Source organism: Metopolophium dirhodum, chromosome 6 (assembly GCF_019925205.1).
Source record: "Metopolophium dirhodum isolate CAU chromosome 6, ASM1992520v1, whole genome shotgun sequence".
In the NCBI taxonomy this organism is placed as follows: domain Eukaryota; kingdom Metazoa; phylum Arthropoda; class Insecta; order Hemiptera; family Aphididae; genus Metopolophium; species Metopolophium dirhodum.
Genome location: NC_083565.1, coordinates 21,538,488 through 21,554,453, shown reverse-complemented (window position 1 = coordinate 21,554,453; position 15,966 = coordinate 21,538,488). Strand labels below are relative to the sequence as shown.

At 29.8% G+C, this 15,966-nt stretch overlaps 1 protein-coding gene across 3 annotated transcripts in view; it reads right to left on the bottom strand.

Annotated features, from left to right (window-relative positions):
* LOC132947146 (serine/threonine-protein kinase 32A) overlaps positions 1-15,966 on the bottom strand; it is a 123,302-nt gene that overhangs the window by 6,336 nt on the left and 101,000 nt on the right. For all 3 annotated transcript variants that reach the window (XR_009664846.1, XM_061017354.1, XM_061017355.1), the window contains exons 6-11: positions 13,241-13,278; positions 11,840-11,929; positions 8,062-8,288; positions 4,273-4,398; positions 2,610-2,735; positions 2,390-2,532 (exon numbers count right to left, since the gene is read on the bottom strand). Coding sequence is in view for 2 of the 3 variants with exons in the window: in XM_061017354.1 (XP_060873337.1) it covers positions 2,390-2,532; positions 2,610-2,735; positions 4,273-4,398; positions 8,062-8,288; positions 11,840-11,929; positions 13,241-13,278 (750 nt within the window). In the remaining variant the exon portion in view is untranslated. The remainder of the gene's footprint in view (positions 1-2,389; positions 2,533-2,609; positions 2,736-4,272; positions 4,399-8,061; positions 8,289-11,839; positions 11,930-13,240; positions 13,279-15,966) is intronic.

Here is a 15,966-nt window from a genome sequence, read left to right as displayed (position 1 = left end):
TAATTTACTACTACTAAGATACATTATCCCACATCGTGCTACGATAAAATGAATGGAATGAAAAAATAAACAATGGGTAAGGACTGCTGCACATCGATGATATCCGTCCTAGTCTTAAAATGTATATTCTGATATTTAAAATAATATATAAATTGTCGTTATACGACAACTATACAGACACATCTTACATCGTACAAAATTATCAAACTATAATAGATTTGGAAAAATAAACAGGGGCTGTTAGCTGTAGTTGCTCATCGGTATCCGTCCAAGTTTTCAAACATTTTAAATATTATCGCATTGCAATAATGTATAAATAAAATATATAATATATTATACTGCAGGAATAAACAATACAGTTGTCGGTCTGTCGGAATACTTTTCTGGTGATTTTATAATAACTGTCATCCTGTCGGTTTTCGTTTGGTATAATATATATTAACATACAAACAAGAAGCGTTTTCCGAGTAAAATCGAAAAAATAACAGTCCACGATCCTCGAAACGGAATAAAATACCGAGAAGTTGCCGGATATTAAGTTAAAGTGACTTTAAGATAACGTCTGTTCGTTGATTGTCAAAACGGTATTGCAGACATACAATTAATAACGTGATATAATGTAGAAATGATAAAAGAGTCGAGTATTTTGGCTTATGTATTTCTGTAAATAATTATAAAAGAGCAGTGCACGATCAAACTCTAATAAAGTTCATTAAGTCTTAATAGGTACCACTTAAATATGATATAAAAAAAAATATAAACTCTTCCATTTACCCTAAATGGCCGTCACCTGTTGGAGCTAATTTGACGGTTGAAGATGTATTCAGAGTCATGATAATATGATAAAAAAGTAAACGGCGTAAAAAACATTTGACGTTCCGTATGCAGTAAAAAATAGTGACGTTTGGCACGTCAATTTAGATGAATACTAATACTGATAATGATAATACTGAAACGAATTACCTAAAGGCCGGAACAGATACGATCGATGAGACATGGGTAATTCGGTTATAATAATATATAGACGTACCATACTTGAGGTTAAGGTGTAATCGTTTTCATCGCCGGATTCGGCTATAGTACGTTGTGGTTAAGAATACATTCAAAGTTATCAAATAATTAGCCATTGTATGGTTATCGATAATTGGGTGTCGATTAGGTATCGCGGACATTTCTCCCCCGTCTGTTTTTGTTATAGTAGAACATTCCCCCCTCCCGATATATTATATATTATATATTATGCAGACATTTTCCTCCCATTTTTTTTTTAAAGTTTTCTATTTAATAATATAAATTTATTATTAAATATGAAATTATTATTTTGCCTATTGTCTAATATTTTCAAATATTACCATAAATATAATAAATTATAGATGTATATTTTTTATCAACTGAACTACTTTCAAATGCAAAAGCAATTATTAAAATGTTAAATATCCAAACTGGTGCAGTTATAACAAAAAAAAAAAAAAAAATATGAACAAAGGCTAAAATATATTTGTTTAGAAATAACAAAAGAATCAGTAAGCAAACAAAATTTATCATTTTTATGTCGGAATTTTTACCCATTTTTATTAATAATATTTTATTTTATACTTATTTTTTCTTAAATTGTTATTGTTTTAAGTAGTTCAGTAAATCAAACATATATATTTATAATCTATTATATTTATGAAAATAAAAACATAATTTTATATTTTATATTTTATTTAAAAATAATAATTTCATATTAAATAATATAATAGTAAACATTTAAAAAAAAAATTTGGGGAAAATGTCGGCATCAAAAATATATCAAGGAGAAATGTCCTACTAGACCGAAAAAAGTCAGGGGAATGTGGGGGGGAAATGTCTATTTACCTGATTAAATCGTATTTGAAGATACGCTTAGAAATTATGTCTTTAACAAGCAGCAAATTAAATATTCACCAAAAGAACCATTCTCAAGCCACCCTTCGACTGTGGAAGAAGCACTCAAGGAACACAACACCTACTCAATGCACAATTTTTTTCAAAAACATCGGTACTGACACCAAAATGTAATACAAGATAAGTGAAGATAACATGCAAACATAGTATGTAAACATTAAAATTAGATTATAAAAAGAAAAAATGTAATCATCGTACGTAATTAGGCTGAGCAAATAACCATACTAATTGTATTAGTGCCAATGTAATTACAATTTTAGGCTAATGACTTAGTTGTTGAAGCCTTTACACCTAAAAAAAAAAAAAATTAAAAAATATTCACTCAAACGGTTTTTTTTTTGCCAATTACGACGAGTCGCGGATGTTTTTTCATACCTTGTAATCACTGGAATTTATCTTGTGGCAATATTATATATTTCTAATTAATCTAAAATGATCTCTATTCAACGTTTGAACTTACATCGCTGGTATGGTAGAAGCGTTCATAGCTTTAATCAACTCCTGCTCCCAGTCGTGTTCCTTGCGTTCCATTTCTCGCCTTTCAAGTTCCTTCTCGCGATTATAGCATTTAAAATGTTGAAGTTGTCTGCTAGTCTCTGTGTCCTGTTATGTGGGAAAATCGTCGTAAAAAATAAATAGTTACTAACACAATATATTTCCACGAAAGTTAAACTTCTTACTTCTATTGTCATGGAAGTTCTCAGTGACCTTTGCTTTGCCAACCGTCTGGGCTTTCGATGCAGCGGGTTGGGTTCGACTATCATCTCTTCCAGTTCAAACGTCGGATCACAATTCAGCCTGTCTTTCTAATTAGATTTAAAAAAATAACAGTGATGATTTAATTTTTTTTCACTTTTTTATTTAATTCAAACCATTTTTTTCAAACACCTATTGCGTTTTATTTTTCCACCTTAGGTTATAACTATTTACTTATTTTTTATAATAGGTAATATGTATTTACTTTTTAAAGCAAAATGTTTCTATAGGTAATGAAAAAAGCGAGTTTACTTAAACTCGATGTTGTACAGTAATATAATAACTGCTGTTCACGCTTCATTATTTTTTAAGTGAATTTTAAACTAAACAATTTCGAAGAAGCTGTTTTAAAGATAATTGGAAATTCTGATAACTCAGTGAGTGTTTCATATATTATCTCTGTTCTTACTTATTAGTATGATCTATAATTTCGTATGCCATATAATATAATTTTAAAATTACTGTACAGACCCAAAAATATATATAACCTATGACGATATTATGCATTAAATCAAATAATTGTTTGAATGTGTTCATAAAACATTATGAACAATATAACATGGACATAAACGTATACCGGTACGTAAAATGTGATATTATGTCTATTGAAACTCAATTTTTTTTTCCAACATGACTTTGTATAATATATTATGAATACGTCTTATAATAATAATCAAATATGTGATAGAAAACGCTGATTAGACGTTGTTATAAATTCCTTCACGAATTAATAGGTCGACTTAAACTTCAAAATACTTGAGGTATTAAATTGCGCGCAGTTTTCCCATAGCGTTTGCGTCTTCCACTAGTGTGCTTATAGGTACCGGCTATACCTAGTTTATTATACCTGTACTACGTCCTGTAGTCTATTGATTCTTGTCGTCAAATAGGAGTTAGGCATCACCTATTTGGGGATAACTAGGGCTGGAAAAGTAATGCCCTAAGTCCTAGTCTTAACTTCAGGATTTCTTTAGGATTAACTTTAACTTGGATTTCTTTTAATCTGAAAGTCTGTCTAAATTTGTCAAAAAATACAAAAAAAATAATTTTCTTATTCTCATTCAAAAGTACATGTTACGGATTTGTGACGAGGCGAGCATCGTACAGCAACCCCGGGAAAAAAATTAAAAGTGCGTCGAAATCTCAGCCCTAGTGATAACAATACTGTTTCGGGTTAATTTATACGGATCTCGTCGAGTCCGGTTATAGAATTAGATTGTTGAAATCCATATTATTATTATACTGCCGTTTGGGCGTGAATACAATATCGTCGCGTAGGGGCGGCGCAGAGAAATATCATTATTCGAGAGCCAGCTGGACATCATTCGGCATTGTATATTAATATTATTATTATTAAGATAAAAGTTTTACACGCAACACATTATCCCGCGCCGTCCAATGTGCGCAATACTAATTAAAACATGTTTTGTTATTTCTGCAAATAGTTTCGAAACAATTTGCTATCGTATTATATGCGTCCGATAACTATATATTGTACACTACTCCGAGTCCGAAACGCGAATATTTGCAGTTCGATATCCAGCAAGTGTAATAATAATAATAAAATCGTTATTGCGTGGAGCTTACCGGCGGCGTGAACGGTGGCCTGATTTGTTTTTCTAATATCATTCCGAAATTGTATCGACTTATACACGGAATGGATTTCAGTTTCTTGACCGTGGTGATTCTCTCGTCCGGGTTAATGCACAGCAGCTATAACAATAATAATAATAGAAACAATTAAAAAAGTAAAAACAAACGCCGCGGCCGAATCGTTATATAAAAAGTATTGCATTAATTTTCAACCGCAGTTTTAAGAAGAATTGTTGCGACAAAGGCGCATTTTTTTTTTTAGTCACTTTTAACCTTCACCATATAGCTATAATAATACGTCATAATGTAAATGTACCTACTATATTATTATTATTATATTATCATTATGGATGGTTTATTCAAAAACAAAATATATTCTTCCTACTATTGAATTATTTTTTAACAATACGCTATGGACGGAAGAATGTCTTTGTTATTTTTTTTTTTGTTTTTTTTGTGTATAAATAGTATTATGATTTTTTTTTCAAAGGTGAAAACTACCTATATAAGGACTATCTATTTTCGTTACATTTTTAAAATTAAATTGATATACCTACCTATAATTAATCATTGTATATTTTTAGGTATGAATAAATTATATTAATAATGATAGATAAATGTTTATTTATATTTACTTTCTTATACCTATTTACGCTATAGGTAAATTTGTTACTAAATAATCACTTTGTTAATATTTGACCAACTTTGCTGTATTTTGATCTCCGCAATAGTATACCTCATATAATACAGAGAAAGCAATAATCTAATGGGCTAGCTAAAAGACAATCTAAAATAAAATTAGTTAATATTTCCTCATAATTAACTCATTATATAATATCCTTTAATATTCAAGTTTATTCCAATATAGTGCATCAAAGATAAACATAATATTTATGCAATCTTTCCAATCAGTAAACATCGACCAATTACAAATCACCACATAAGTTATATAGGTATATAAGTATCGATGAGCATTAGTGAACCACAAAACCATAATATTTACACTTAAACACATCATCGAGGCCTCCCAATCCTCGTCACGGTACCCCTACAAAAAGTTTAACGAAACTATCCTAAACCACTAATTTCTAAACTCGCTTCGAATAACATCCCGGGAAAAACTCTCCGACAATTCGAAGGAAAATATCACAGAGATCTTCTCATTAGCATATAGTGAACATAGATAATAATATAATAACAGTAAAATAAATTGTTAAAACAACTTTCGATAAAAGACACGCGCCCGACAACAATCCATTCGTATTTTCCAGGATGTATCCAAATCTGTCACATACCATAAAGCTATCGTATTGTATTTTATATATTTTATATATTTACATTCTTTGTTTTATTGGACTAGAGCCAGGCAACTATATATGACCATCAGCGGTTGTAGGGGTTACGGTTGGTATGGTTGGTTAGCAACACTACGTGTATGTGTGTGGCAATATTTTTGCCACTACGGACCCGGGTGGTCACCCATCCGGGAACTAGTAGCAGTGGCCGTTGCTTACTCTCAATCACGTTGCGTGATTGATTTCAGCCACTGCACCTCGCCGAGCCGTTTTAATTATATTATAATATTATGCAGGAATAGATACGACAGGGATCGGTAATATTGTACATTAAAAATACATTTAAATTAATGTTGTTCAGTGAATATAAAATGTAGGTATTATATTTTAAATGTTTGAAAAAACGACTATATCTATTTACATTTTACGCCACTCCTGTGGATTCCAATTAATTCGAGGTAAAATCATTTTTCTATTGTTGATATACCTAATAATATAGTCATGTACCGGCTGACATTTTTGTTTTAACTTTTACCATAGGATAGTATTCAAATAAACCACACACGAATTATATTTTTTTTAGCGATCTCATTTTTGTTTCACCTTTAGAGTATTATAAATAAAATAATTATTATTCAACTCCATATTATGATTGGCGGAATAATATTATTTACCCAACCATGTAGTGGTGCAGACCGTATTTTTTATACAATATGGGTATAATAGGTAAATTTATTATATTTTTTGTTTCAGCAAGTTCCTTTTGTCACTGATGTTAAATTAATGAATGTTAAATGTTACCTGCTATACTATACGGCAGTCGAGCAGTATTTACCGTGATTAATAATCATCATATTATATCTAAACATGTATCGTTAGTAGGTATATTTAGCAATAATTGGGATTTCAAATTGAATTGATATTTCAGCCGAATACCATTGCTGCATGACGGGATAATTGCAATAATCTGTACACTGTAATGATTTGTGATAAAACAGTATTTTGAAATTGTTCAGATATTTTCACACAGCTGATAAACTCTACTATTTTTTTTACTACTTCTTTTTAAAAAATGTAAAAGTATAATTCAGCAAAAAACAAAAAAATAAATAAATAAATAAAATAATATAATATTACTAAAAACAAACAAAGATTTTTTTTACTGTTTTTTGCGTCTTTAAAATGTGTTTTCTTTTTTAATACCCTTATAATATAATATAACACCGAATTTAAAAAAAAAACTCACTAAAAAAGGAAAATATATTAAAAACGGACGGGGTTTTGTTGGGTCATAGATGTGTTGTCTTGCTGCACTTTGAAGAAACGATGAACAAAAATACATATAATTTAACAAATGTAGGAACGATATTATTAAATATCATATTTTATATTAATTTATAATTCAAATATTTTAATATATATACATATAAAATATATTCATAAGTAGGTATGAAAACATATTTAATTATAATTATAAATAAAATCTTCAATAATAATAATTTATGTGTGTATAGAATTAGTACCTACCTACTTTGTTTCAATTGTAATATTATTTATCTAATAATATATTATATCTACTCTATTCAGAATAAGAACGCACCAAATTTACGTAGCAAAATCGGTTTTGCCGTGGCCGCTTGATGCGTTCTTATTCTGGATAGAGTATAATATTTTACCAACAAAAACAATTGTTTTAATGAGTGTTTTCAGTTTTGTGTCCTCACTCCTCAGAGTTATTATAATGAGTGTACGTTCTCTACAAACATAGTCGAACGACTGAAATTACTGTGGTTCAGACAGTGCCAATTCATTTGGCGCCTATAGGGTCAAACATTTGCAAACATCCCTCTCCTCATCTCCCATTAGGTGGGTTTATAAGGGGTTAACACTCCAAACCATAAAAAGTGGTTCTATCCATACAGGGTAATATACTATGAACAAAAATAATTTACCTAGGAATATAATTATTTGCCACAAACTATTTTTGTCTACCGTGCCAAAACTCTTCTTTTTCTACCAATAAATTGATCGATTAAAATATTTTTGTATCATACTTCATAAACATCACCAAATGCAAAACAAACGCACAATAAATTTAATAGGTACCTGGTTATATTATTATATTTATTGAGTATTATCATTATGATTGTATTTAGTGCTCAATGGTGTCTAACCGTAGTTAGAACCGTGTTTCCACCATGGCCCACGGATTGCAGCTATAGCTAATAATGATAATGTCGAATTTAAAAATTAAATTCTTTATCTACTATATAATAATAGATAATTATTGATTAATAAGTCACACGCTCTGTCGAATCATTACTATGATGAATTGTTCTATTAGCTATATTATTATTCATGCCTTCTGAATAAGTAAATTATTTTGAGGGATGGACTATAAACGACTCCCCTTCCCGGCTCCCCTCCCCCCCCCCCCCAGTCCCCGCCCGTATAATAGAAAATTATGTTAATTAACAATGTTCCTTACTCTTTGGAATAATACGCTCAATTGTTCTGAACATTTCGGTGGTATTGCCGTGGACGACGTCGAATTCATCACCATAGACCGAACTTCCCTCGGTGTTGTACCAGAATGGATGTCGTACGGTCGGCACCTCGACATGACTTCATAAAGTGTGACGCCTAGTGACCACCAATCGACGGGATACGAGTATCCAGCGCATTCGCCCAACGAGCATAAGTACACTTCTGGTGCTGTTTATCAGGAATAATGGAATTAGTCAAATTAATTAGAATGTATTACAATACTAATTATAGTCATTAAACTACCTACCATGTGTTTTTAAGTGATATGAAAATAGCAAAATCATTAAAATACACTATACCATAATATTATATTATTGAACACTTCTTAGGATTATTAGATATATTCCTTTTATAAAATTATTAATAATATTCACCAATATAATAAAATATGGTGAAATCGGTAAAACGTATTTTAATCGTATCATTATACAATATAAGCAAAAAAAAAATAAAAATATATTCTAGTATATTATATTAGTACATAGCAGTACAATATAAATTTGTCTTTCAAATTTTAAATTTGTTTTTCTAATTTCATTAGTTTTTATTTATTGTCTAGATATTCTTTGACATTTTATAACGGATAAATAGAGGTACCTTAATATGATTTAAATAAACACAACTCTGTTTAAAAAAAAAGAATTAGAAACGTTATTAAATAAAAAATGTATTACTTTTAACAATACATATTTTATTAAGATAGTATTTATTTTTTTTTATTGAGTGTAAAGCCTTCAACAGTAAAGCCATTACTGTTATAGCAATTATAATTAGGTACATTAACATTAGTCGGTTAGGTTATTTGCTTAGCTAAATTACAGTGTTACATTTTAGTATGATTAGATTACATTTATTATAAAGGTGTTATAAACTTAATATGTAACATTTATTATACATTTTTTTATCTTATGTTTAGTTAACATAATAATTTACAAACTATCTGTAAAATTAAACAACAATTAAAAAAGTTTACAGACATAATATTACTAATTTATTTTTAGATATCTCTTTAATTCATAAACTTTTAATAATAGGTTGAGCATTTTAAATGTTTTTGATAATTCTAAAATATATAAATTGTGATAATGTACTACACATATGTACCTAACGACTTTCAATACCCAATAATTTTTTATCGCATAGTAATAACAACGAACAATATAACTGAACATAATATTATATTATTATCTAAAGTTGTTGACCATCGAAATCGTAATATTTTGTGTATGGGGTTTTGTTATTACTGCAAGCAAAAAATTAAAAACTTTCTATAGTATTGCCAAAAAGTAAAAACTAATCGATCCGGATAAAAATAGAAAGACTCGACTACGAAGGCCATTTTCAACAATCGGAGAAGTATAATAATATTATAACATATCGGTAAAACGTTTTTTTTTTTTTTTACCATACGCAGTACAAGACGATAATACTTTACGAATAATACACAGTTTTTCACCTCCATATTCGGACAACGTCCAAGCTCTAAAATGTTACGGTTCGATGTCGGTAAATCCTAAAAAAAATACGGTGTGTCAGAATCAAATACTGAATGGCTGTTACAGGTCGGCATATATATTTCATAATAGAGATATTGGTATGAAAACTATGGCGTTAAGGATTCGATTATTATTATTTATCACATAACATCGTACAATGTTTTTCTCGGCGGTGGTTCGTTCGAGGAAAATCTTCTTCGACCGTAGTAGGTACTTACGGAAAACGAGACTGACAATGACGGTTCTGAAATCTAATAAATGATCCGCAATCGATGTTTCGTTTATCGAGAAGTATAAAAAAATAAGCACAACCACACTCGCGATTATATCAATATTATGTGAATGTCGATCCGTAAACGTCGAAAGATTGTATTAATAATTTATTATTATCCGACGTAGCAGCGAAGTACCATAATAATACAATAGTCAAAATAATATTTATAATAACGTATTTTTACCGTTATGATTGTTTCAAATTTCAATAATATTATAATTCTAAGATTTATCGAAGTTTTCTTTTATATAATAATAGCCAAAGTTACAGTGATTTCGCCGTATTCTCATTGAGAACAATATGTATTATATTATTATTGCATTATAAATTATAATTCAAGGATATCAACTAATGTGAAATAAAAAAATGGATTTCAAAACTGAAGATAGTTGAAAATTAAATTGCAATGTTCGACTCATTACAATATTTTGTATACCAACAGTCGTAGGTCGTGATATGTATAAATCGTAATTTCTAACTTTTTATTTTTAATGACTACATTTATATTCTTTTCTCCAATTTCTGTTTTTGATATCCCGCAGTGATCCAAGTGATATAACTATTGTTGTGTGTTTAAGGGCACTTTTTAAGTTGTGATTTTTTTTTCTTGTTCACTTACGTAATACTCCGTGGTATTGTGTGATTTGGAATTTGTATTAAAACTTTAATAACAAATAAATGGTCTTACAAATAAAATGCTGTACAAAGTCATCACCAAAGTTTACTATTGTTCATTTTATTTCCACTGGTATTGTGTTTTTTCGTACGAATACTAAAAATCGAAAAACCAATTTTCTCGTTTGGACTAAAAATAAGTATAAGAACAATATTTTAATAATTTATTTCAGTTCACTCTTGTATTTTAACTAGAATTTAGGAAATTAATACAAAACCATGGTTCGATAGTTGTACGCGGTTACGTTTTAATTGAATAAAACTATTTAAAAACAAATTCGAATAAAAATTGCTGTTTATGTTATGTCTATAATAATTAAACTCAAAGATTATTTCCTTTCTTAGAAGTATAATAAATTAATATCATCCAATCTTTAAGTATTTTTTTTTTTAAACAATGATTTGTTAATTGTGTTAATTTTTTTTTGTTATTGGGTGTAAATGTTTCAACAGCTAAGTCATTAGTCTACAATTATATTTACATTTACATTAATTGATATGGCTAATAGCCTAGCTAAATTACAGTGTTTATTTTTTTTTTTTACATTTTATTTCGGGGCTTACATAATTATCTTAACTTTGTGTTCATTTTCATTTAATATAATGTCTTATAGCGTTTTTGTCAGTAGTTTTATTTTTAAATACATTTATTAAAATGTACTGTGGTCTGTGTTATTCTTTTTACTCAATATTAATTCTATTCAGTATTTTTTAAATCTTATTTATTTCCGGTGTTTCCAAAAGTGGATACTTTGATTTATTTAATGTAAATTGAATCTGTTATAACATTATAAGTTAGGTATACATTTTAATCAAAAAATAATAATTGTTATATTTGTATTCTTATTGTTATTGAATGTATTATTTGCCGTTTCGAACCACTGCAGTTATATTATAGATCCATTTCACAGGGTGTTACCACTGGGTATCTTCCCTAATCTAACCACTCATACCATATTTTACCTTTCATATATCAAACCTACTTATTATACAAAAAGCATGTATAGATTGTAGATTTCTTCAAATAAATAAAAAAAAAAAAAAAAAAGATCCATAATATTATTTTGCATAATGACACGCGAATAATTTCTTATTTAAATATTTTCGTTTCATAAGTCCTTTATATTAATATGATGATAGTATAATATTTTAATATAGTATTTTATACGATTCTTATAACAAAATCGTAATGATATTTTAATATAAATTAAAAACAACAAAATAATAACACATGTTATAAAAAAAGAGGATATACATAAGCAATTTATACATACCTATATAAGGTTTGGTGCCGGACAGCGATGACGCTAATTTTTTTCCACGTAGTGTAGCTGCTATATTAAAGTCGGTAATATGTGCGTGACCTATAACATAAAATATTAAGATATAAAATGGTGAATAAGTTGTTCATCTTATTGTTATAATATAAAAATATTTGTTGTATGATTATAACCTTGTATAGTGTTTCTAATATTGTATTATACAATTATCCTAAACTACTAATATTTGAAAAAGTTTATTTTTAAATTAATTTTTATAAATATCGTTAAATTAACTCATAGCTTATAGAGTATAGTTACCTAAAGAGTTATTAAACTAGTTAGTATTTTATGAACTTAAAACAACTGCGTTCTCGTTATATCATAGGTACCTATAACATTTATAATACACATTTTCATATTTTAGAATACATTTAAAGTTAAAGAGTTTTTTTATAATTTGTATTATAATAATGAATTTTGTTTTTAACCCTTTCTGGAGTGACCCTATAGTTTTGAACTCAAAATATCCCAAATTTAAAAATGTTGGTTTTGAGTTATCTTGTAGTTTATTTAGTAAATCACTACAACTGAACAACATTAAAATATGGTAAAGGGATATAGACAAATATCGACTATATTAAAATATATTAATATTATCATTTAAAATCAAAAATAATATTGCATTTTGGGTAGATAATATTTTCAAACGTACTTATGCAATATTGTGTACTTAGATTATTTTGTAGATTTCATTGATGATTAACATTTTAACCTAGACACAATTTTATGTAGGTTTATACCATTTCATTGAATAACGAAGAAAAAAAATATCAGTAATTTATAATATCTAGAGTGTTGGATATTAGTGTCTTTAAATTTATAATCAAGTCTTAGTGTTTAAACTTTAAACACTAATTGGTTTTTATACTTATTAATGTGTATAAAAATCGTTCTTAAACAAGTAAAATCAAAATCTCAACAGTCAGTGTAGTAACCACATGCCTTAAAAATAGCAGTTAATTTAATTTAATCTTATTTGAGAAATAAGAAATCGTTAGTTTTAATAGATATAATGGATTTATCTGAAATATCTGATACCATTTAAAGTTTGAGTAAAGCTCTTAACTAAGTGGTTTTAAAATGTGCGGTGATCTTTAACCCAAGATATTGATGGGCTTGATGGCGCAACAGCGGCTGAAGAATAATGTTTCACATTAATTGACAATTTAATTTCCTGCCGAAGGCACTGGGTCACCGCATTTAATGAAAAAAATTTGACTTTCTAGTAATATAATGGATAATAATACGATTTCGTGGTGATTTTAAATCACGGACAATTTAGTTCATCCGCGATCTGTATCCCGTAAGTTTCATAACGTAATACACTAAAACAATAAATATGTCTATCCTTACCTTCTTCGTCCAGCAGAATATTCTCCGGCTTTATGTCCCTGCAGAGAGAGCGTGCAAAAGGGTATGGGAAAAAGTTGTAATCAGTCGAATCGTATATTAAACATATTATTATAATACTTTGTATATTTTCAATCGAATTTAAAAATTCAATAATTATTAGACTTTTAAAAAATATATTTTTAAAGATTATAAATTTATAACGATCAATAATTCACCGCAATAAGGATGTATTCAAGCTGTTACCTAGGTATACGGTTACAGCAGGCTCAACGCGAAATAGCATTAGTCGATCGAAAACGTGGATGGTTATTACTACAACTCTCGTGCAAAATGTTGATACGTTTTTGTTGTTGTTGTTGTCGTTGTCGTCGTCGAGATCACTCGGCGGTAAAGACGAGGCTCAATCAATCACCTGCGGCGACCCACCCATTCACACGTCTTGCCCACCCACACCCACCACGCAGACCCACACGGACACGCACGTGAGCGTCCTCACCGGGGCGAGGGCTGCAGAAATCACTCAGCCATAGTCATCAAAAATAATGTGTTCAAATATTTTGTATTCACACAACAATCACGAGAAACTATTAGTCGTCGATTTAAAAACAACATAATAATTTATTATGTTGTTTTTAATAAATATTAATAAATAATTATTTGTAAACAGCGACGCAGTTCTTTCGTCAGTAAAACGGTCTCGTTTCCTTGGTAGATCGGTGTTTCTTAAAATATATTTTTCATACACAATTATTATTCGAAGTCGTTACATCGAACCGCGGTACATCGTTACTTTGAATAATATCATATAATAATAATATAATATATGTTTGTTTTCTCGAAAATTTCGCGTCACGTAAAATTATTTATGTTTTTGAAAACGTTTCGATTTACCGTGAAAACGACCCAACCGTATATGACGGAACCATCGCTGTTTAGAAATAATGTCCTGCAGTGACTGTTTAGCAAAAAAATTTAAGTCAACTCAGCTGCAGTGGTTACCGGTGTTAACCAACGTAGCTCCCCAGGTCTAAGAAGAAAAGAAAAACTTATTAAAACAATTAGGAAAGCAGAAGATAGGAAGAATTCGTTACTAGCCGAAATATTGGAAGATACACCAACATTGAGACTAAAACCAAGATAGCCACCTTGGAAGATGGCCAGAGACCTAATAAAATCCTGGTTTGAAACGAGCAAGTGTTGGCGTGATCAATGGACACAATCTAACATACCAAACAATAACTTGGGTTACCCTACCCCAATCAAGGGGTTATGGGAATGGAATTGCCTGGAAAGGAATGGTCTGTACTAAATCGCCTTCGTACTGGCCATGGCTGTTGTGCTGACATGATGCACACATGGCGACTACAACATAATATGTGACTGTGGTAATCACAAACAAACAGTAAAACAAATCATGGCAGAATGTGGATTGAGAAAATTCACCCAGGTCATTGAGGGAATCCACGCGATTACACCGGAGGCAATAAAATGGTTAAGGGAATTGGACATGCATCTGTGAATAACCACTCTACACCAAAGTGAATTTGGTGCACTAATTAATTAAATACTAGTAATTTTATAGTTAATACTACACGTCTCACGCGATATTGTTTTTATTTTTTATCATCACTATCATAATTATTATTTTTAAATCTATTCATGTTATAATAATATCTTCATAATTTTATCTAATTTGCTGCAATGTCGATTTGTTGTCGAGCCATACGAATAAAATATAAATAAGCGAAAAAAATATAATCGCCTTGTTAGGAGGCACACATTGTAACCGTACGTGTAAAACAATACTCACCTATACCTACTTGATCAATTCGTATATTATTAATAATATATTATGTCATGGGGCGAAGACGTGAGAGGTTCATCCGATATAGAACGTATTTAGATAATAGCTGGTATTGTACTGAGGCGTAACACTACAACGACTCAACACCAAAGCACCACGTTTCGGGTTTCCTTTAGTATAAGCGTAGTTTATCTCGTATAATATAATATAATATATTGTTGGTAGGTAACAAAACCTAACCTACCTTAGGGTATATTGCTATTTATAACCACGCGCGCGTTGTACAATAGAGAGCCGCACGTCATGTACACTCTGCTACTTTTTATACGTATCCGGTATCCGGTAACGTGTAAGTAAGCGGGTATAATAACAGTACGACGGCTACGCGAATGGAGTAAATCCGCACACCTACGCACGACATATTAACACGTCATAATACCCACATTGCACGCGCGTGTCGCAGACGTATTTACTCACATACGGTGTTAGAAGTGAAGTTAATGGCCGAGAAACTATCTGTAACAACATAATCGGTGTGCTTAGAGCGGATACGGCGAACTTTCTAGAAAATATATACGTGAGGGAGATGATAAAGAGTAGGTAGGTGGGTGTAACTGTGAATGTAACGGAAAAAAATAGAAAAACCCTCCGCGAAAACCACATTTGGAGCACTTGGCGTACACCACGAACGATATTATGTACCAGACATCGTGATTGGTGAATCATTTTAAACACAAAAATAATATATTCACTCTTTGGCCTTTTCATGGGTTTTTTTTTTTTATTAAAATGTCCGTTCTTAAAACGCAGTTTAACGTTATAATAATAAATATAAATTTGTTGTTTTTCCAATAACGACTTTTGTTGACTTTATATTAATTGAAAACGGAATATTGTCATGGGTAAATAAATAATAATCGAT